General features: G+C 36.3%; 1 protein-coding gene across 1 annotated transcript in view; it reads left to right on the forward strand.

Moving 5' to 3' along the window:
- LOC145670651 (dynein axonemal heavy chain 1-like) overlaps positions 1–22,498 on the forward strand; it is a gene marked incomplete at its 3' end in the record, with an annotated part of 1,762,390 nt that overhangs the window by 41,838 nt on the left and 1,698,054 nt on the right. The window contains 1 exon segment of the mRNA XM_081739441.1: positions 19,650–19,861. Coding sequence (XP_081595567.1) covers positions 19,650–19,861 — 212 coding nt within the window.

Here is a 22,498-nt window from a genome sequence, read left to right on the forward strand (position 1 = left end):
CAATACATGACAGCATGCTTTCCCCATCTTTCCAATGTATTTTGTACGGAATAATAAAATTCAAAATAATTCAAGAAAGTTCATTCAAATTCAGTTTTCAGGCTTGGCCCAAACAAACTGAATCGTTAATCAGGGAATATTCCATGCAGCTTTTTTTTTTACTCGTATATTTTGTTTGCTCAGAGATTTTATTAAATTATTCGAATTTTCTGTAGATTAAAAATAAATATTCTGCATAAAATGAAAGGAAATCTTTCAGTTTAACGTCCAACGATTATTCCCTCTAGTCTAAGGGAGATGGGTGATTAAGGCAAGTGAATGATGATGGAAGAATTGATAGAATGAGAATGTGTAAGGAAGCGGGAATACTCCGAGAGAAAGCCCATGGACACGATATTGTTCACAACAAAGTTGCTTGATCGAGAATCGAACGACGGATCCCATGCAACGAAGTTAAACGCTCAACCACTGAGTCAGTGTGATTGCCTATAGTTACTCAAAAAGTGAAGTTCATAACCATAGATTGGGGCCGTAGTGACTCAGTGGTAGAGCGCTCTTCTGTGGAACGTAGGGTCCCTCATTCAAACCCAGCTCCAGGCAATTGGGCTTTGTGGTGAACAAATACCGTATGTGTCTGTTTACCCGTTTCCTTCCTCTTCCGTTCTCTACCATTATCTTCTATCTCACTATCATCGTGTTCCTTACCTTAATGTGGAACATTGAACTCGAAGAAAATTGGTTTATATCTCATTAAGCATACGGTCTATTGTCTTTTTGATAGTGTCATAATAAAAAATCTTGATTAGTATATACTTCAGCATCACTTTAATCTTAATATCGTGGTTATACTACACATTTTACTTTTAAAAAAGGATTTTTGGTGATATTCTCCAAAACTACGCATTAGGATTTGATATTATTTTGTTCTGTTTGCCGAGATATATCGATTTGTACACAGCGAAGAAACAAGGTGTTGAAACAACACAAAATGACTACTACTTTAGAGTGTTACCTGTATGTGTTAATTCAAAATCAAGCACATCGCCTTCCAAGCATATCAGAAATAACTCGTTACTACTTGAGAGAATTTGTATTGATATTCTGATTTCTTATGAGCAAAGCTTTGCGAAATAAATTTGGCATTTATGCCAAGTAACTAATAATATTCTATGTTTTCTATGCGGTCACAACAATGGTCTAAACCTGCGTGTCATTTGACAACAGTTACATAGGCAATAGTTCTGCCATCTTGTGTTATTACGTGATAAGACACAAGAATAACAGATAAAGAAAACAGATGGAAGCTCTGCTGTCTGTGTAACTGTTGTCAGATGATTCACAGATTCACAACAATATTATTGTGACCGATTACAGAAAACAGACTGTTATTAGTTAGCACTACATACCATAAATGAAAAATACAGTACATTTCGCAAAGCTTTGCTTACACCAAACAATAAAAACCAACGCAAATACTCACAGCCAGTAACGTTTTCTGATATGCTCTGAAGGTGATGTGCTTGGTGTTGAATTCTCTGTACCCATAATTTGCTTTCTGTGTATCAGGCTGGGTTTTGACCTAACTTTAGCATCAACGACCAACTGTTCAGACTCTTAAATCTCATTACGAATCATTATAATACTGCTTATCTGTCTTGTCTCATTCTTTTCGATCTCGAAAAAGCTTTTGATAAAGTTTGCCACTTAGCTCTCATGCTTAAAGTTCACCGCTTCCGACTTGCGCTATCTTCGCTTCATCTTTCATTTTCTTCCTAACCGCCTCTCTTATGTCACCATCAACAGCTCCTTCTCTCATCCGATTTTTATTCACTCTGGTGTACCCCAAGGCTCCGCTCTCTCACCTCTTTTATATCTTCTGTTTGTAGCTGACATGCTGACACTTCCTCTCAATATGCACACTTTTCAATATGTCGATGACACTGATTTTCTCTTCACATCCCGGACCATTCAACGGATAAATACCTCTCTCAGCATAGCTTCTTTCTTCGATGTTATGATAAGTGGCGACTCCATATCAACTCCACTAAGACTTAGGCAATAGTTTTTATTCCACCTCGCAACCGCTCTCGAGTCCAGAAAAACCAGAATCTTCTTAATATCAGTGTTGACGGCACACGCATTCACCACACCAAACAGGTCACTTACCTAGGTCTCACTCTCGACCATCATCTCACTTGGTGGCCACATCTGAAGAAATAGTTCGTAAGGCCTATCATCGTCTAAATTTACTTAAGCGTCTTGGCACCCATCTGGATTACAGCCTTCTACAGTCCTTAATACCTATAAGGTATTTTTGCGCTCCATCTTAACGTATGACCACCCTGCCTGGGTTAGTGCTTTACCTTTTTTTCTATGCCAAACTGAAAGTGCTCGAACGTCATGCTTTCCGTATAGCATACCTAATCAAGCTTCCGAGTCCAACGCAGGAGTTGTATGACCGCATAACTTTTGCTACCATCCTCCATCACATAGAAAAGTTGCGACTCAGATTCATTACCACCCGATTCCAGCAACGGCATCCTCTACTTCTGGACACAATCTACATCGATTGCAACTACGATCTGGAATATAATTTCGTCATCTGCCCTCTATCTCTATTCTTCTCTCTTTATCTGATAAATTTTCCACCTGACCACCCCAACCATTTTGTCGCTTCAGTCTATTCTTCGGACCATCTATCCCATCACGTTTCGCCCTCATATGCTGCATTGTAAATCCATTATACTAACATTGCTTCACTCGTCTTCATCATTGTCCAAAGCAGCCCCTGGGCAAGAAGATAACCAGCATTTATGTTTTTAACAACTTGTTTGTTTGTGGTTGTCCTGTCAAGTGCACCTTACCATAATCTTCCCTTGCCCCAATGATTATGATCACAAGATCATAATTTCCAAATGGATACCATAATAAAATGAAATAAAGTCGAGATTTAATAAAGTGCTACCTAAATAAATGATGTTCCAGTTCTCCTACACATCCCATAGACCAGCTCCAATCTTCTTACTACCACAATCCGCTCACCCTGGATAGAAAGAGCAACCTTCACAACGGAGCTAGCCTTCGGCTAAGAAAAAGTGTTGAATTGACACACAAGTAACATGCTAAAGTGGTAGTTATTTTGTGTTGTTTCAACACCTCATTTTTTGCTGTACTCACCTCATATAGTAGCAGTGTCATTTGGTGAACTACATTCGCACTGATTCGCCCGAATCTGTTGCTAAAATTTCTCATGTTTCTCGGAGTCTGTTCTTAAAACTGCCTCTCCATCTCAAGATCCAGGACTCACAAAAAATGTCTGGCACTATATTTAAGAATCTATTAATAGTATTCTACCTAATGTCTTCTTTGACGCTCTTAAAGATACAGTTAAGAGGTGGCACTTCAGTTAAGAGGTGGTGTGTTTAGTTTCCCGTCAGAATCGAAAATTTTTCATTGCGCTAACGAAAACCAATGTGAAATGTGGATCCTTAATTTGTTTGTGTTTTGTCAGTCACACAAGCGTTAGTGCTATGCTTGAATGACCAAAATAAATCAATCCAATATTGACGGGAAATGTTGCATCTAATCGGAAAATTTCATGGCTTCAAATGGCAAATATGCTGTTACGAAGTTGACATTCACTATGTTACAGTTCTGGATATTGTTTATAAACAGCGATCTTGCTGTAAAATGGTCTTTTATTTGATTTTTAAGATATTTTAACACTTGGTGAGTCTTGTGAATAAAGTCTCGATACAAGCACGTTGCACCACTTTATCTTAGTCATGTTACTAGCATGTTTGAAATAAATAATAATGATAGACAAATACATAATAATATAATCGCATAGTAATAATATTTCAAATATCTAGGATCAATATAAACAGACGAATAAACCGATAATCATACCTGTTGTGCAGCATGGTTGCGAAACATGGTCGCTTACTCTAACGGAACAACGCCGACTGAAAGCATTTGAGAATGAAATCCTGAGACGAATATAGGGACCCAAGAGGGACGAGAATGGTGGAAACTTTATAACGAGGAACTGCACGATTTATATTGTTTACCCAACATTGTTAAGGTCATGAAGTCTAGGAGGCTCAGGTGGGCAGGTCATGTAGCCAGAATGGAAGAAAGTAGGAGTTCTTTCAAGTTTTAACTGGGATTGAAATCGGAAAACGACCATTAGGAAGACCTAGGCGCAGATGGGAAGACAATATTAAGATGGATCTCAGAAATAGGCATACAAAGTAGAAACTGGATCCAGTTGGCTAAAGATAGAAATCAATAGAGAGCTTTTGTGAACGCAGCATTAAACCTCCAAGTTCCATAGGTCATACAGTTAGTCAGTTAGTAATAATATTAATCCTAAGTTAAGTTAGCTACTGTAACTAATCATCGAACTGATAGTTAAATGACTTGAATGACATCCCTGACTATACGTAAGTTTCATCTTTGGACATTTTTGTTTGTTTGTTTGTTTTGGTTGAACGGTAATAATATAGTACAATTATTTACTGTTTGGCTGGTTTCTTTGTTTGAAGTGTAAGGTTCTTGCCACAATAGCGACATTTTAGACTGTCAGGCATGGATCTAGGAAACAATATAGAATAGTTATTAGCATGCCTACCATTGCACACCCACCGAGAATTAAAGTGGGTCCTCCGAACATTGTTTTGAGGCTTAGAGTAGGACTAAATTACCAGTGATCAGGGAACACAATGCCTAAGTCGTAACCTAGTGGTCTGAGGCTTTAGGATGAAGATCACATCCGGGGTTCGAGTCCCTCTGAAAAGCACAGTAGTTTTTAATGTCACGATGCATTTCTGTATTCGTGATCCTGTCTACTCTGCTATTAATTAAAGTTGTAAATAAGACTAAGAAATAGTTAATGAAAACAGTTTCATAGCCTTCACCTCCGATAGAGCGGATTCCTATTTCTTTCCAAACTTGTCTATTTGTGTTAGATAAAATCGTGCTCTAAGATTTTCTGAGATCTGCCGTTTCCTCCCACGTTCTTCTACGTATAACCAATTCTTTCATAATTATTGCATTAAAATGTATGTGGTGTACGTAAAAATACTTAGGTTACATAAGTAAATCCTGCAGTTTTTGGACTTAATGTCCATGTGAAATCAACCAATGAAATGGCAAAATCTGAATTGACGATCTTAGATTTTTTTTTTGTAAAAAATGGCGCACAGCTTTATTACAGTGGGAGATGAAAAAATCCCAAATATTACCTCTCTCTTCCTGAAAGTGTCCCCATACAGGGTGTTCAAAAATGCCAAAAAACGGAATTTTTTCAGTTACAGTGATTATTAAAAATTGTCATAAAATGATTAATATGTGTACTAGAGACGTGAAACAAACACCAGGGAAAGCTTAAAGATTGCATTACAAGTTGTACTATATTTAAAGAACCTGTAAAATAGAAAATAACACTTCAAAAATTCAAATTAAGATTTGAATTTTGAATTTCGCATAGAAATGTCCCTCAGAATTTGTTCAAAATTGTCCAGATTGTAGTCTCATATGTGTACTAAAACGCTACAAAGTTGCATTTTGGGCAGTCAATGGGATCTAATTCAAAATTCAACATAACCAAGCATTGCACGATATTGACCATGTGAATATCTGGGTTCAGATCGATAACCATTTGCCTGGAGCTATTTACCTGCAGCATCAAAGGAATTTATATTCAATTTCACTTGTTTCTTGATGTATTCATTTGAATTTACACAATTATCCACATTTTGAGTTATTTAGGGAGGTATTACGTTTCCAAACAGTACTTAATACAGGTCATTATTCTTGTTAGTCAGTATGGAAGTTTCTAAATTTATGTTGGCTCAATTGATACATGTTATTTTCATTCCTTTGTTTCAGGATTGCTATTACAGAACATATTATGAAAGGGAGGGATATATTTTTCTCCCTTTCACAATATTTGTATCAAATGTGTCATAAAACACAGTGACACTGCTCACAATCACTTCACACATTTTCAGCACAAACAATTAGTCAATAAATTCTTTTTCCTATTTCAATTATCCACTTCCACATATCTGTGACAGCAATCCTGAAACAAACGAATGAAAATAACATGTATCAATGTAGCCAATATAAATTTAGAAACATCCAAGAATAATGACTTGTATTGAGTACTGTTCGGAAACGTAATACCTCTGTAAATAACTCAAAATGTGGATAATTGTGTAAATTCAAATGAATACATCAAGAAACAAATGAAATTGAATATAAATTTCTTTGATGCTGCAGGTAAATAACTCCAGGCAAATGGTTATCGATCTGAACCCAGATATTCACATGGTCAATATCGTGCAATGCTTGATTTATGTTGAATTTTGAATCGGATCCCATTGAGTTCCCAAAATACAACTTTGTGGTGTTTTAGTACACATATGAGACTACAATCCGAACAATTTTGAACAAATTCAGAGGGTCATTTCTATGCGAAATTCACATCTTAATTTGAATTTTTGAAGTGTTGTTTTTTTTATTTTACAGGTTTTTAAAAATATAGTACAACTTGTAGTGCAATCTTTAAGCTTTCCAATAATGTTTGTTTCATATCTCTCTTTAGTACACATATTAACCATGTTATGACAATTTTTAATAATCACTGTAACTGAAAAAAATGCAATTTTTGACATTTTTGAACACCCTGTATGGAGACACTTTCAAAGAGGGAGAGGTAATATTTGGGATTTTTTCATCTCCCACTGTAATAAAGCTGTACACCAATTTTTACAAAAATCTGAGATGGTCAAGTCTGATGACTTGTTGATTTGACATGGAATGTCCCACAGCAAACGTATAACTGAAAAAGTATATTTTTTACGTACTTTTCGTATAAGTGTTCCGAATAAATGTACTTACTGCAATAACGAAAGAACTGTATATAGTTAGTCAGGATCTTACATACAGATGAATGTCTGTAACGCATAGCTGACACATGTAACATACGTGTACGTATGTAACATACGGAAGACTGTTAGTTGTCAGACATCCTGCAACGGCATAATGTAACATCTAAGCGGTAAAAGTATGTAGCATATGGATAACGTATGCTCCGTACTGATTTCTGTAGTAAAGATAAGGATACCATTTATTTGTTCAATATACTGCTGTCGGGAAAACGGATTTTTTTCAGTGTGAAAGTTTTACTTCCCACGATCATGCTTTGTAGGCTGAAAAGGATAAATGATTAAGGAATGTGTACTTTGACAGAATTGGTGGAATGGGAATGTGGTAGGAAACGGGATAACCCTGAGAATACCTACGCACGCATTGAATGTTAACCACGCTCACTTGGTGCAAACTGGGATCGAACCAAGGACCCGATGTATCAAAGGTGAACACTCTACCACTGAGCCACCGCGGTCCCTTCCTTTCTTTTAGTCTATAGGGTGTCATCGTCAATACGTAAATTAAACATATAGTTTTGTTACTCAATTGTGAAGCAGGTCTTATTCAATCCTTTAAATAACATCTTTTAAGGTAAAGAAATTACTTTTGTGAGTTGAATCTAAATTAAGTGGTTTATGCTAGCACAGATTCTGAGATATTGAAGTGGCTTAGTTCTGAGAAATGAAAGCGTGTTAACCTTGGATTTGAATATATTTTGAAAGGAAAATGTTGGAATTCTATCTGTAGCAAATCTTGGTAAATCCGTGAGATCATTGTCAAAAACATGACACTGTCACTACATAAGGAATTGATCTCCATTTCAAGTTCTCAATAATTCAACTACGAGCTGCAAGGATGAACAGAATAGCGGAGACTGATTGAAACTAATGCCACAGTTTCCCATGCACCTCTCTCTGTTTTGATTATGCCGTCGGCTGCCTTCGAATATGGGCCATCAGGCTGCAGTGTGATTTATTCAACTGTGTGTGTGTTCTCTCGCTGGTAGTCAATTAATGTCGGAGTCTCAAAGCCTGAAGGATTAAATGCATCCTCGAAATAACATCAGAAGGGAGGAGCTCGCATATATAATAGATGTATGTTTCAATCAAGAGACAACAGTCATACTTCAAGCAAAATCGACTTGTTACAGGGTGATGTCAGTGTAATGAATATGACGTCAGTACAAGAAATAACCAGCCTTTAGTGCAATCTTGGCACATTAATACCCATGAATACCCATGTCGTCTTTGTTTATAGCCAATTGCTTTAGAGGAGGTCTTATTGAAAACGATCTTAGCCACACTCACCAGAGATGACATTGATCAATGAAAACTTGACCCATGACAAACTGACCCACACCCACCGTGTCCTACTCTGAACATGACTCACTGTACCCACAACCCACCATGACCCATTTTGACCCACTACTTACCTAATCCCATCGTCATCAATTCTAACCCATGACCCATTCCCTTTTGTCCATTGACTAAAGAGTTTACACTTGAATAAAACAAGACTGTGAAATTATCATTAACCGGAGTTTGAATTTTTTTTTCAGTAGCCAGCTCCTTCAAAAACGCGCAGGCTGTAAACCTATCTCGAAAGCCAAGTAGTAAGTCCTATTGCTATTATTACAACTACAAATGGCAATATCCAAAAGTGCCTCAAGTTATTTCTTTTTCACTTAAACATACTCATCTCAGATAAGTAAACAGAAAGAATTGAAAAAGGAAGAGAACTGGAAGCATTGAAAGCAAATCGTAGACAAATACACCAGTGTTCAGAGCATGCTGTCTACAATGTACTGAGCAGAGTAATCAGAGTGAGTTGGTAGGTTAGAGTGGGTTGTGGTGGGTCGGTGCATCAGAGTGAGTCAGGGTGGGTGGTGAGTCGCAGTGGATCCTGTTGACCCACGACCTAATGACCCTCCATCTCTACCGTCCACAGGTTATTCTCATGCTTTGGCTCTAAATGAAATCTCAATTTGACTTAATTTGAACAGTAGGTAGGATATTAGCAGTGGCGTATTTAGCGGGGGCTTAACCCCCCGAAATCTTACTTACTATAGTAAAGTATATGAAATATCTTGCAGAATTTCACATTTTCAGGCAAAGCCCCCCTCTGAAAGTTAGCAAAGCCTCCCGAAATAAAATCGTAAATTCACCACTGGATATTAGTATTTCTCAAAGAAGCCTTTTTTCTTAATTAAGGGCTGTTAGGGCAAATTGAATAACAATATACACAATGCGCTAGTTTAAACTACATAGTTTCTATATACAATAAGTAAGTAAATATTATATTCGGGCAGAATAAGATCTGTAAAATGTATCAGATTAGCAAAGAAAGAAATACTCCTTAACCTAATATAAAAAATTGATTTGCTAGAAAATTACGCCCTACAATTTAGTGCAAAGCTTGTCATTTTGTTTACCTCGATGCAATTTATAGTTCAATCTCGACAGAGTATTTATATTAAAGTTAAATAGGAATTAAAATTTTACACATAATCATTAGAGTGTGCTGAAAAAAAAAAAAAAAAACAAGTCGTAACAGCGGGAAAGTTCCGAACTGGAGAGACTAAAAACCAGTAGAAAAAATAAATAAAATAAGTTTATATCTTCTGGTCGCGGATGTGTTCTAAAGCTCGCCGAGGTTTGAAAAAAAAATCACATTTCTACTATAACTTTTTATCTTACTAATGGTCTAAAATAACACTAGCCAACAAAATTTTACTTTTTTCTGTAGCTGGTATGAAAACAGCTAATCTTTATGTTTTCAGGTGTGCTGATAACGAAAATGTTAATGCAAATGCAAGATTAGCTCTCGGTTTGAAGTTATAATAATGAATATCACGTAAGGTGAATAAAAAATGCACAGCACAGTAGAATATAATAGCAGGTGGTGCACAAAGTTAAGATAAACAGTAACAGTGATATCAGTACCACGCATGATTATCAACATTACTTGGAAAAATAAACACACTGCTGAACAAGACTGCACTTATCTAATATAAAAACATATTTTTTATATTAAATAAGTGCAGTCTTGTTCAGCAGTGTGTTTATTTTTCTGATTTTATTCGCAAGACGTATGACTATGATTTTGTGTCAACATTACTTCACTATGAAAATACGCGTACAACGTAAATCTTATACAAATAGTTTTGTTTTTGTGTTACTACTGCCTGCCTACACACATTTTCGTTTCAAACATCCATCTCATCATTGCTGACATTACGCGATATATGCAACCCACTGCACAGTACTGTCTCTCTGGCTATCTTTACGAACGACATTTGCATCCTTACTGCTCTTTTTCCATCTTTGTGTATTGAGATGAATCTGCGTCTCTTCCGCATACGGGCGACGTGCGCACCCGAAACAAAAGCACATATTTTCCAGTTTCGTATCTTCTTTCTTCTTGCTCGTTGCCACCCTCTCCTCTCATTTCCGTAACACATTCTGACAATTCTGTACACGTGATTGGCCCATTTCCGGATGTTCTGCTTTCTTCGCATGGGTGTATTCTACCTCATTGTATTGCGTCGACTATGAGTAGTATTTCGTACATTTAACCTTTTCCGATATCTCTTCTCGTTCTCGCTATCTTCCACATAATCTCATTTTGACTCCATTTTTATACCCCTATTTAACCCTTTCAATGCGCTTGTTGGCCGATAAAAATACGTGTCGTTTCTTTTTCGAAGTTCTATATATCTGTGCAATCTTATTTCAATCGGCGTGTTACATCGGGGTACCCTGCCTTGTTAGATTTCTGGGCTTCCGGCATCTAAGGCCATTTAACCCGTCAAGTTTGAGGGATGACGTCCTCGGTGAGTAAACTATCCGGGGAAAGGGAAGAAAGACGGGATATGGGAAGGAAGGAAGCGGCCTGGGACCTATAAGTTAGGTATAAGGTAGGAATCAACCTTAGTCACGCCATACCGACAACACTGCACAGTACATTGCAAGTTGAATGTAAAATAATGGTACCTTTTCTGGAAATCTCAATGAAAACTGGCAATTCAACACAAAATTCGGAATGAACCAGCAAAAACGGCAACTTTTTAGAGCTTGTGGTTTCCGAGACTTCATTGGCCTCTATATATTAAAATGATAGGTTTATATGTTTGTGGTCAAGAAAAAAATTATAGGCCCTACGTTTGTGGACGTTTATATGTTTGTGGCCAATTTATATAGTAAAATTCTAAGTGTATATGTTTGTCGTCAAGAAAAGTTTATATATATGTGGCCATTTTTTTAAAAGTGAGTTCTCGGGACCTATGAGCTCTAGAAAGATGTCGTTTCCACTGATCGATTGCAAATTTTGTATGAATTGTTCAGTTCTAATTGAACATTTTTTTTAAAAAAAGGAAATGGCCGTTATTTCTTTATTACCTTTTTAGGGGTACACTGGAAGTGTTGAGTTCTTTAAAAAAATAAAGCATAATACTACGAGTTATACATTCCAACACTACATAAGATGAATCTTTATTGTTTGGAGTGTTTTGCCCAATGAGCGCCATATATCATTGACGTAATTAATTATATGTGTAATGCATTTGCTTATTACATACTGCATGCAAGAAGAAAGAAAACACTGATCATACATGGATAAGTAACTAGAACGGGAAGAGGCTCAAATCTTGCAAACACTGTGAGATATTAAAAGTAATCGAAAAAATCTCCACTTTATGGTACCCCTTGCCGATTTCAATCAAGACGTCTTTCACTTGTGTCTGTAAAAGGACATGTACAAATGTGAGGAATGACAAGGAGATTCATGCTGATATGTGAATGATGCACAGAGAGCGCAAGCTCAGTAAATAGATTAATTAATGAACCTGAATTAAGCAATGTTATTTTTATCCGTAATGCAAATTCATTTTGGAAAAATAAACGAGATAAACGAATTTGTGGAAGAAATTAGTGTTATCACACCAACATAAGTTCCGATTCTCTGTGGGGGCACTAAGTCGAAGAAGTGTAAGATGCTTTTCAGGCAGGTTTTCTTGGGTTTTCCTCATTACCACCAGGCAAATTGCGGGGTGGTACCTAACATATAGGTCCCAAGTCGCTTCCTTCCTTTCCTTCCTCGGATAGTGGGCTCGTCAACGTACATCATCTCTCACACGTAACGGGCTAAATGGCCTTAGATGCCTAACTAACTAACTAACTATATGGTCTATGGAACCCGGAGGTTCAATGCCGCGTTCACAAAACCTCTCCACTGACTTCTATCCTTAGCTAATTGGATCCAGTTTCTATTTTGTATTCTTATCTCTGCGAGATCCACCTTAATATTGTCCTCCCATCTGCGCCTAGGTCTCCCTAATGGTCGTTTTCCGATTGGTCTTCCAGTCAAGACTTTGAAAGCGTTTCTACTTTCTTCCATTCTAGCTACATGACCCGCCCACCTAAGCTTCCTAGGCTTGACAACCCTAACAATGTTGGATAAACCGTATAAATTATGTAGTTCTTCGTTATGAAGTTTCCGCCATTCCCCATTCGCGTTCCTCTTGGGTCCGAATATTCTTCTCAGGATCTTTTTCTCAAATACTTTCAGTCTACGTTCTTCCCTCAGAGTAAGCGACCATGTTTCGCAACCATACAGAACAACAGGCATGATTATCGTTTTATATATTTTAAGCTTCAAATTCTTCGACAGAATTCGTGACGACAAGAGATTTTGAACCGGATAGTAACATGAATTCCCTGCTTTTAGTCGACATTTAATTTCTTCGTGAATATGATTTTCGTCTGTTAATATTGACTCTAAATATTTGTATGTATCCACTTTATGAAAAGTATTAATTAATATTTTAACGCATCCACAATTTGCCGTATTACGGTCTCGACGCACTTTAGTTTTCTCTGCATTTACTTCTAAACCCTGTCCCTGCAAGCGTTTAATAAGATCTCTTCATTTCTTTCTATTGTTCTCCTATCATCCCCTATTAAATTTACATCATCAGCATATGCCATAACCTGGTGAATACCGTTCAACTGTAGGCCCAGGTTGCTTGCTATCTTTGATTTTCCTTATAGCGTATTCCAGAACAAAGTTGAATAATAATTGTGACAACGCATCTCCTTGTTTCAGGCCATTTTCGACGTAAAAGCTCGTGGACAAAAATTTTCCTACCCGGACTTTACTTTGGGATTCATTTAAACATATCTTAATTAATCTAATTAGCTTTCTCAGTATTCCAAGTTCTGTAAGGACGATGTATAACTTTTCTCTCCTAACCGAGTCGTACGCCTTTCTAAAATCAATTAATAGTTGATGTACCGGGCTATTGTATTCCCACTTCTTTTCGAGTATTTGGCGAATGGTAAATATTTGGTCGATAGTTGATCGATTTCGTCTAAATTCGCACTGATAATCTCATTTCATCTGCGTATGGAGTCAATCTTAGATGCCTAAAGCCCAGAAATCTAAATCCTAAATCCTAAACACCCAACATAATTTCCTGTTCCTTTGAAAGGAAACAGAAAAGTCCCAAGATGATAGATCTCATTCAGTGGAACAAAATGATGTGTGTGGCTTAAAACCCACCTGACTGGCATTGAGATAATTGAAGTGAACGAGATTGTTTGTATATGTAAAAATTCATGTTGTACTTCTTAAAATGAAACTGGTACTGATATACAAGGTGTTTGAAAACAACACTGACAACGTTTGGGAGGTGATTCCTGACACCAAGATAAGACAAGAAGTATAGATCATCCTGGGTACACAAATGCTTCCTTTCGGAGCTATAGGCTGCCAAAAATTTGAGAAAATGAACTTTAAAGGTCCATAGCTCCAAAACTATGGGTCTTACCGTAGTTGGGTCAATACTTCACTTAGGAGCTAGCATGTGCCCTATCCAAAAATTGATGTTTCAGAATCCTGCAGTACTCATTCAACAACTTTTATAGAGGGAGTTAAGCTACAGGCATATAATTTGAAGTACTCACCAACTACCTCTATAAAAATTGTTGCGGGACTACCGCAGGATTCTGAAACTTGGATATTTCGATAGGGTACGTACTAGTTCCTAAGTAAAGTCATGATCCGACAACTGTAGGCCCCATAGTTTTGTAGCTATGAACCTTTAAACTTCATTCTGTAATGATTTCGGCAACCTATAACTCCGAAACGAAGCATTTGTGCACCCAGGTTGGTCTATAATTTTTGTCTTGTCTTGGTGTTAGGAATTATCTCCCAAAGGTTGTCGGTGTTGTTTTGAAACATCCTGTAGAATAAAAGTGGTTGTCTTTATGAAACTAACAGGACAACCGGAATGTCATTTTTTTTTTTTTTTTTTTAAGTTTGAGGTCTACTTTTCATTTCACTAAGCACAAGTGGTTTCTTTATATCTCCATTACCCCGCTAGAAGAATCTATAAAACAATGACTGTGATCGATGCAGACAATGTGGCAAAATCTTGCACGTGCTGCCTTTCAGGACTTGCTGGTCGATGCGTTGGCCACTCCTCGTATACAGTGTGATTAACGAGAAATAACCGCCTGCGATTCATTCTTAACGTAGAATTTCTGTTCAAGTATACTTTTGTTTAAGGATAATACACATAGCAAACTTTCACCACTTCCGCATTGAAACGATTGACAAAATTTCAAACAAAACACATTCTTAAGATCCAAAATCTGTGTCACGAAAACCGATTTTCGATACCTTTTACCATTTTTGTACTACGAAAATAAGTATTGAAACCAAAAATACTAGCAAGTTTCAACCACTTTCGATCTTGGTAGGTTGTTGCGGGTGCTGATGGTATGTTCTCTTAAGATACTGAATCCACTGCAGAAAACCTCTTGTCGCTATCTGTTTCATAAGATAGTGATAAACATTGAGACCGGGAAATGGTTAATTTCTATCAATTTCGGTTTGAATATAGGATTTACGGAGGAGATATTGCCTATTCTTGAGATGATGAACCGATTAAAAAAAAAAAAAAAAGATCTAGCTATCTAAAATGAAATGAAATGAAATCTTTGAGTTTTACGTTCCACGTTTATGCTGGTTAGGCTAAAGGAGACGGTGATGATGAATAATGAATGAAATGGTGGAATGAAGAAAGTGGAAGGAAACGGGAGAACCCCGAGAAAACCCATGCACACGGTGTTTGTCCACCACAAAGTCCACTTGGCGTGGGCTTGGATCGAACCCGGGACCCCAAGCACCAGAGCTGATCGTTTTACCACTGAGCCACCGCGGTCCCTCTCTAGCTATCTATTATCGATTTCGTTGTACGGTGGAAAACGTTGAAACTGAAAGTCGATAATTTCAAACATTTCCAGTCTAAATGGAACATTAACGTAGGAGATAGTTTCTTGGCATGATGAATGGTTGCAGGAAAAAGCATTTCGATATCTGTTATGGTTTTTGCTCTACGGAAATCTATATTGATGCCAAAAGTTATAGTAAATTTAAACCACATTTGGTTTTGGTATAGTTTTACTGGTAGTCATGACATGCTGCCTTAAATCGCTGAAATGTTTCTTTGCAAAATAAATAAATAAATATAAAGCCTTCCACCATATGTTCTCATTTCGTTGTACGGCAAAAAATCTTGAAACCGGAAATGTCTACTTTAAACCACTTTTGGTTTAAATAAAGGGTCAATTTACGAGATGGGACCTATGCTTGGGATGCTGAATTTATTGCAAAAAGCCACATCTCGATATTTTTTACCGTTTTCGTTCTGATACCTGTCGACAGACAGACGGACTAGCGACATAGCTGTTGTATAAGACTTCTGACACTTACGCATAGGATAGTTTGGCAGTTTAAAAAACGCAGGAAAGAAACACTTTCTATCCATCACTACCCGTCATCTCCGAACAGTGACACACAGACTCTCGTAACACTGCTATTCATACTTGTAATAGTGAAGGCCATATTATTTCTAAAAATGTCGTAGCTACTCCACATGCTAAAGAAAAAAAGGGTGAAAATCTAATAATAAATTTTCCTTTGTTTTAAATTTTAAATTTGCTCGGCTTTCATGTTTCTCTTTCATATTCCCCATTCGATCGACTTAATAGCATATAGCTTCTCCCTACACTACTTTATAAATTAACTTTTCTCCGAACTTACATTTTCACCTCAGTACGTTGGTGGAAACGTAATTGAGTTTATAACATATTCAAACACATCTCACAAGGGAATACGTTACAATGTTACTGACATTTTTTTTAAATTCAAATACTGAACCTTTTCTAGGGAACACAAGAAACGGGAATAATCCACAATTTTAGTGGCAAGTAGCTCTAAGAATAGAAGCTGGGAGAAGAAACACGAGATTATTAATTGTGCGTAGAAATTAAGGTTAATCGCTAAATTATATTTGCTTATAAATGTTTTGAAAAAGATTAGGATAATGGAATTAGGAAGCTTTCACAACACTTATCAACTGAATAGTATTCGTCGTGTAGGTAAATGGTTAGGTTAAGTGACTTCAAGTTCGATTGGTGATGCAAACATAACATTTTCAGTATCAATCCAGCACTCAGAGGATATTGAGAAAGAAGTTGAAGTTTTCATTTTATACAATAGAATACACACATATATTTGATAAATAAAAATAAAATAATGTTGTGTCTCTGTTAGCAACTTTTTGCACAGAAAAAACCTACCTCAAGCCATCACATTTTGTAGAAAGACAGATTGTTACCAGATCTACTCTACGTGTAAGAACCCGTTTTTTCGATTTTCGACTTATGACGGGATCGTGGGAGATCAAACCTTATCCAAGTTTATTCTCTTGTTATTCCTTGTCTGCATGCAACCCACACTGCCACTGTGTTTTGCGGGATTACATAACAACAAAAATAACAATAAAATAAATAAGGAGCCACCGCGGCCCCTTTTATACAATAGAATACACACATATATTTGATAAATAAAAATAAAATAATGTTGTGTCTCTGTTAGCAACTTTTTGCACAGAAAAAACCTACCTCAAGCCATCACATTTTGTAGAAAGACAGATTGTTACCAGATCTACTCTACGTGTAAGAACCCGTTTTTTCGATTTTCGACTTATGACGGGATCGTGGGAGATCAAACCTTATCCAAGTTTATTCTCTTGTTATTCCTTGTCTGCATGCAACCCACACTGCCACTGTGTTTTGCGGGATTACATAACAACAAAAATAACAATAAAATAAATAAGGAGCCACCGCGGCCCCTTTTATACAATAGAATACACACATATATTTGATAAATAAAAATAAAATAATGTTGTGTCTCTGTTAGCAACTTTTTGCACAGAAAAAACCTACCTCAAGCCATCACATTTTGTAGAAAGACAGATTGTTACCAGATCTACTCTACGTGTAAGAACCCGTTTTTTCGATTTTCGACTTATGACGGGATCGTGGGAGATCAAACCTTATCCAAGTTTATTCTCTTGTTATTCCTTGTCTGCATGCAACCCACACTGCCACTGTGTTTTGCGGGATTACATAACAACAAAAATAAATACCCGATTAATGAAAATATCAGCATAGGTAATCTGCCATTATTGGTAGGTCACTTGCCACAACTGAGAGGCTTCCATGCTCCATAAGTTTCCGCCAACCCTCTTTGTCTTCATACACTATTTCTCTGTTTTGATATAATACATCAATTATAGTCTCCTAAGCCCCTTCCCTCTCTTTCCTGCCACCATACAATCTGATATATCCCTCTTGATACAGTTCCTTCCTGGCCAATGTCCCAATCAGTTTATCTCCCTCTTTTCAATCATATCTAAAATTGATCTTTTCTCCATCATTTCTAACTCTCTCTCTCTCATTCTTGTTACGCTCGACCCAGCAAATTCTCTCCATTCTTCTCCACACCCACATTTCGAAAACTTCCTGTCGTTTTACATCACTTTTGCATAATGTTCATGTTTCTGCCTCATATGAAGGGTAAGGGAAAAAAAAGAAGGAATGTCACAAAACTCTATTTTCGAGAAAACGGCGTTTTAATATTGAAAACCGAGTAAAAAAAGAATAGGGTTAGTCAAATTTTTTGCCCTTTTTTTACATGGATATTTTTACACTTACACGTCAAATAGTACCAAGAGTCACCAACAGATAGGACAAAGCACCCGAAAAAGCACATACATGGTCATTCCTTGTTTTTTCCCCTTACCCTAGTACAATACTCTAAATGAAGTATTTATGAGCCTTTTTCTCAACTTTATTCAAGGTCCACAAATTATACTTTGCTTCCTCCTAAAGACTTCTTTTTCCTTTTATTTCATGTTCGCAATTCATATATTCACTAGTAATACTACCCATGTATTGAAAACTAGTGATTTGTTCTATTTTCTCTCCACTTATTTTTATACTTGACATCAACCGCTTCGTTCCAATCACCATTTCTTTTCTCTTTTTAATAATCAACATGGCTTTTCTCTCTCTCTTTCTAACATCTAAACATTTTCATCCCATATTAATCAGAACCCTTGCTCAAGTTATCTAACACCCTATTGATTCTCTTATCAATGAAATGGTTGCGGAAAATATTTAGGGGTATTGTCTTCTCTTTTTATTCAGATAGTCAATTAAAACTAGGTAACGATGAGTAATTACAGCTAGTGTATGACAAAATGAATAAGATCGGCATAAATGGTTTATTTTTCTTATTTACATTTATCAGAACTATAATTTCGACACCTTTATGAACCTTTGGGGGTCTTTGTTAAGTTCAGCTTCCCTAGAAGTCAAAGAATATAATAGGAATAGACCTTATTCCTATTATATTTTTCTTTCAATTACACAGAAATTATGATTTTGACACTTGAACATCTAAACAAGAAACAAATGACATATTCTACATGTTAACAAAGCTTACAGAATGATTTTGTTACGATCAAGGATAGCAAACTGATCATACTTATAATATTTTATTTTCAACTTCGGCATTTTACATTCACAATTTGAATATAATTCTCTCCTAATAGAATTTTGAAGGGAAGAACATGCAAAAGTGGAATTCAGAGAAAAGTTGTCAGTCTTCGAGTTAAGTCAGGAGCAGGTGAAAAATAATTAAAAGGAACTTGATTTTGTTCAGGATTTGAACAGACAAACATCATATTGACAAACTACTCATTCGAACCGCATGACTACTTCTTACGTTGTGTGAAACCTTCTTTAAACGTTTGAATCAAATTATTTCCTGTTTCATACTAGCTTTTGTTTACAGCTTGTAACAGAAAATAAAATTAAATATTTTTTTACGTCACACGTTTATGCCGGTTAGGTTAAAGGAGACGGTGGTGATGAGAAATGAATGAAATTGGGAATGAAAAAAGTGCGAGGAAACAAAAAAAAAAAACGAGAAAACCAACGCATACGGTGTTTGTCCACCACAAACTCACTTGGCGAGACCTGGGACCGAATCAAGGACCCCAAGCACCAGAGTTCAACGCTCTACCACCGAGCCACCGCAAACCCACAAACACAGCAATTAATTGGTAGTTATAGCTCTTGAAATGTATAAATGTAACCACTCTTCGCATAAGCCACATTTAATTTAACGCCATAATAGCTTAAATCCGTAAAACGATTGGGGCTCGAATAATCGTAATGGGGCTTTCATAGGGGATTGGACATGTAAACCCACTTAACGTGGAGATTAACTTGATTGAAACATGGTACATAATTGTCTTATCTGTTGTCCTTATTCATTTTCTTTTCTTTCCTTAATAGGATGCATAAAGATCCCTTATGACGAATACCAATCGAACAAGGACTACTTACGGTGGATCAACCTGTTTGTTATCCCAGAGTCTTATAGGGCGATCTGCGAGGTGGTCAAAGAATGCCTTAAAACAAGTCAAATGATCTTATTTTCCACAACATTTGGGAAGAACGTGCAACTGGATGAGTTCGAATCAAGTCAGAAGATAATGACTCAGAATGTAAGTACTACGTGTCTTATGAGTTACTGGAATACCCACTGGTCTGTTTACGTAGTGTTATTGGTTAAACAAGATGCTGGGAGGGAGTGGCTTTCTGCATTATTTTACAAGATACCAGAATATAACAATAACATTCAGTATACATGGTCGATTTCTTGTTTTGTTCTGTTACTAGCGTCACTTACCTGTTTTGCTGGGTTCAAATAAGAAAAATCAGTAATATGTTACGTTCAATTAGTCAGTCACTTTTTACTATTAGTATTCGGGTATTATGGAGTTAGTATTAGGAAGTTCGGGTATTATGGAATAGTCGGATAATATGGAATACCTCATTCTCTCGCCTGTGGTGTGTTGCTTTCAAGCAGAGATGGAAGAAACTACTACCTCACGCTCCCATAATGCTCTACAGTCAGTCTGCTTGTGATTGCGACATTCGTTGTGTTGGTAGACGTGAAAATCTGATTTCTTATTCGTGAAAATTTTTACAGGTAAGTGTTTCACAACCTGTATTTTTCTATTGAAATGTAATAGAACAACAATTCTTTGTTTAATATGACGTTGGATATACAGAGGTAGTTTGATAACCGCCATCATCCTATACGCCTTGGAATGCGTTTAACATTTCTTTCGTTTCCAAGGTGGCGTGGAGGGCAATATGGAATATCCGCAAGAAAAATATGATATTCCGTATTCCGTATGGATAGATTACAAAAATATCTATCAGTATTGGGCAATTAAACATACATTTTACATTTATGATGACAACAATGCTAAGTGTATTTTTTATTACAGCAAATTTTCTGATTATACAAGGGGTGAGCTTGAGTCCAGCGTTTATCATGTTTAATGTGAGCACACAATGACTGTGCCGATCCTGGAGCAGAGTATTATATTTATGACTTTTGCAAGTAATCACATTCAGTTATCGCTTGGCATTCAGAAGTTTCATATATTGTCACTGTATTCATTGTATGTTCAACAGAAAACTCATTTCTTTTCTATACGGAATTTACCCGACTATTTCATATTACCTTCCAAAGTGGTTTCTTTAAAAATTATAAATTTTGCCCACCGCTGTAACGAAACTTCTTTATAAGATACGCATAAATAAAGCCAAATGTGTAAGGCGTATACTTGTTTTCCTTTTTGTTTCAATTTGCAAATATTAATTGAGTTACAAGCGAAACGAAAATGGTATTCCATAATACCCGAACTTCCTCTACTGAAGCGCTCTCTGATAGACGATGATTTTTGTCTTAAAAAATAATATTATTATTTTGGACTGAATTTGGATTTAAACAGCATCAGAACTGTCACTGATCATCTCAGCGATCCCAAAAACTATAGACTCGACACTAATATTGGTTATTTTCGATCATTTATATATATATTACTGAATTTAGATTTAAACGGCATCGGAAGTATTACTGTTCATCTCGGCGACCGCGAAGACTATGCATTCGATACTAATATCTGTCATTTTCGATCACTTTTATATATTCCCCTCTCCTTCCTTTAAGTTGCATCTCCAAAATGAAACCATAAAAACCATCCCAGATCGAAACCTTATCTACGTTGTAAATTTAATCGAGATCCTAGGGTGGTTCAAGAGTTATTAAGTTCCCAAACATAAGTCACATTCATTTTTATCTTATATCGATAGATTGTATACGATTGATGAAGTAATTATTATGATTTGAAGAGGAAGATGGAAACGCTCGAAAATTTACTTCGAGAAGTAATTCAGTCTAATACTATAAAAATAATATGAATATAATTTTGAAATTCTATTAAGGAGACAAAACCCACAGTGTAGACATATTAATGTTATTGCTTCTTGAAATTATTCTTTAGTTTAATTTATAAAGTTCTTTTATTTTAACGTAGGGCAATACATTGAGCAACATAGGTATAGTCAGAATTTTTGATATGAATATTCACAAAGATAGTTAAAACAAAACTTTTCTAATGGGTGTTCACAACGGTTGATAAAGCGGAACTTTTCATATGAGTGTGCACAAAAGTAATTAACAACTTTTGATATGAGTAAGGACTTTGATATGAGTAAGTTAATTAAAGAAGATTTTTTAATATGTGGCATACAAATGCAAATAAAGCAGAATTCTTCATATGGGCGAGCACAAAGACAATTTTTCATACGGGTCTGCACAAAGGTGTTTGAAGCAGAACTTTTTGTACAAGTGTGCACAAAGGCAATAAAACGAGAGATAATTTTTCATATGAGCATGCATAGAAATTAGAACTTTTCATCTAGGTAAGAAAAAAGGTAATTAAAGCATACATTTTCATAAGAGTGTGTACAAAGATAGAACTTTTTATATGAGTGTGCACAAAAGTGATTAAATAGAACTTCCCATATGGGTATGCACAAAGATAATTAAAGTGAAACTTTTCATATTGGCGGGCACAAAAAATAATTAGAGCAAAACTTCTCACATCAGTATGTACAACGATAACTAACTAGAACTTTTCATATGAGATACTCCCATTTCTCATTCCGGCACCAATAGTTAGTGTAAGGACACCATTTGGGATCGAGAACAGCTCTTAATTCAGAGAATGACTATTCTTCCTCTGAGGTTGGTACCTTTCCTCAGTGTCTGATTGCTTACGGAT

This window comes from Thermobia domestica, chromosome 14 (assembly GCF_964235325.1).
Source record: "Thermobia domestica chromosome 14, izTheDome1.hap1.1, whole genome shotgun sequence".
Lineage (NCBI taxonomy): Eukaryota > Metazoa > Arthropoda > Insecta > Zygentoma > Lepismatidae > Thermobia > Thermobia domestica.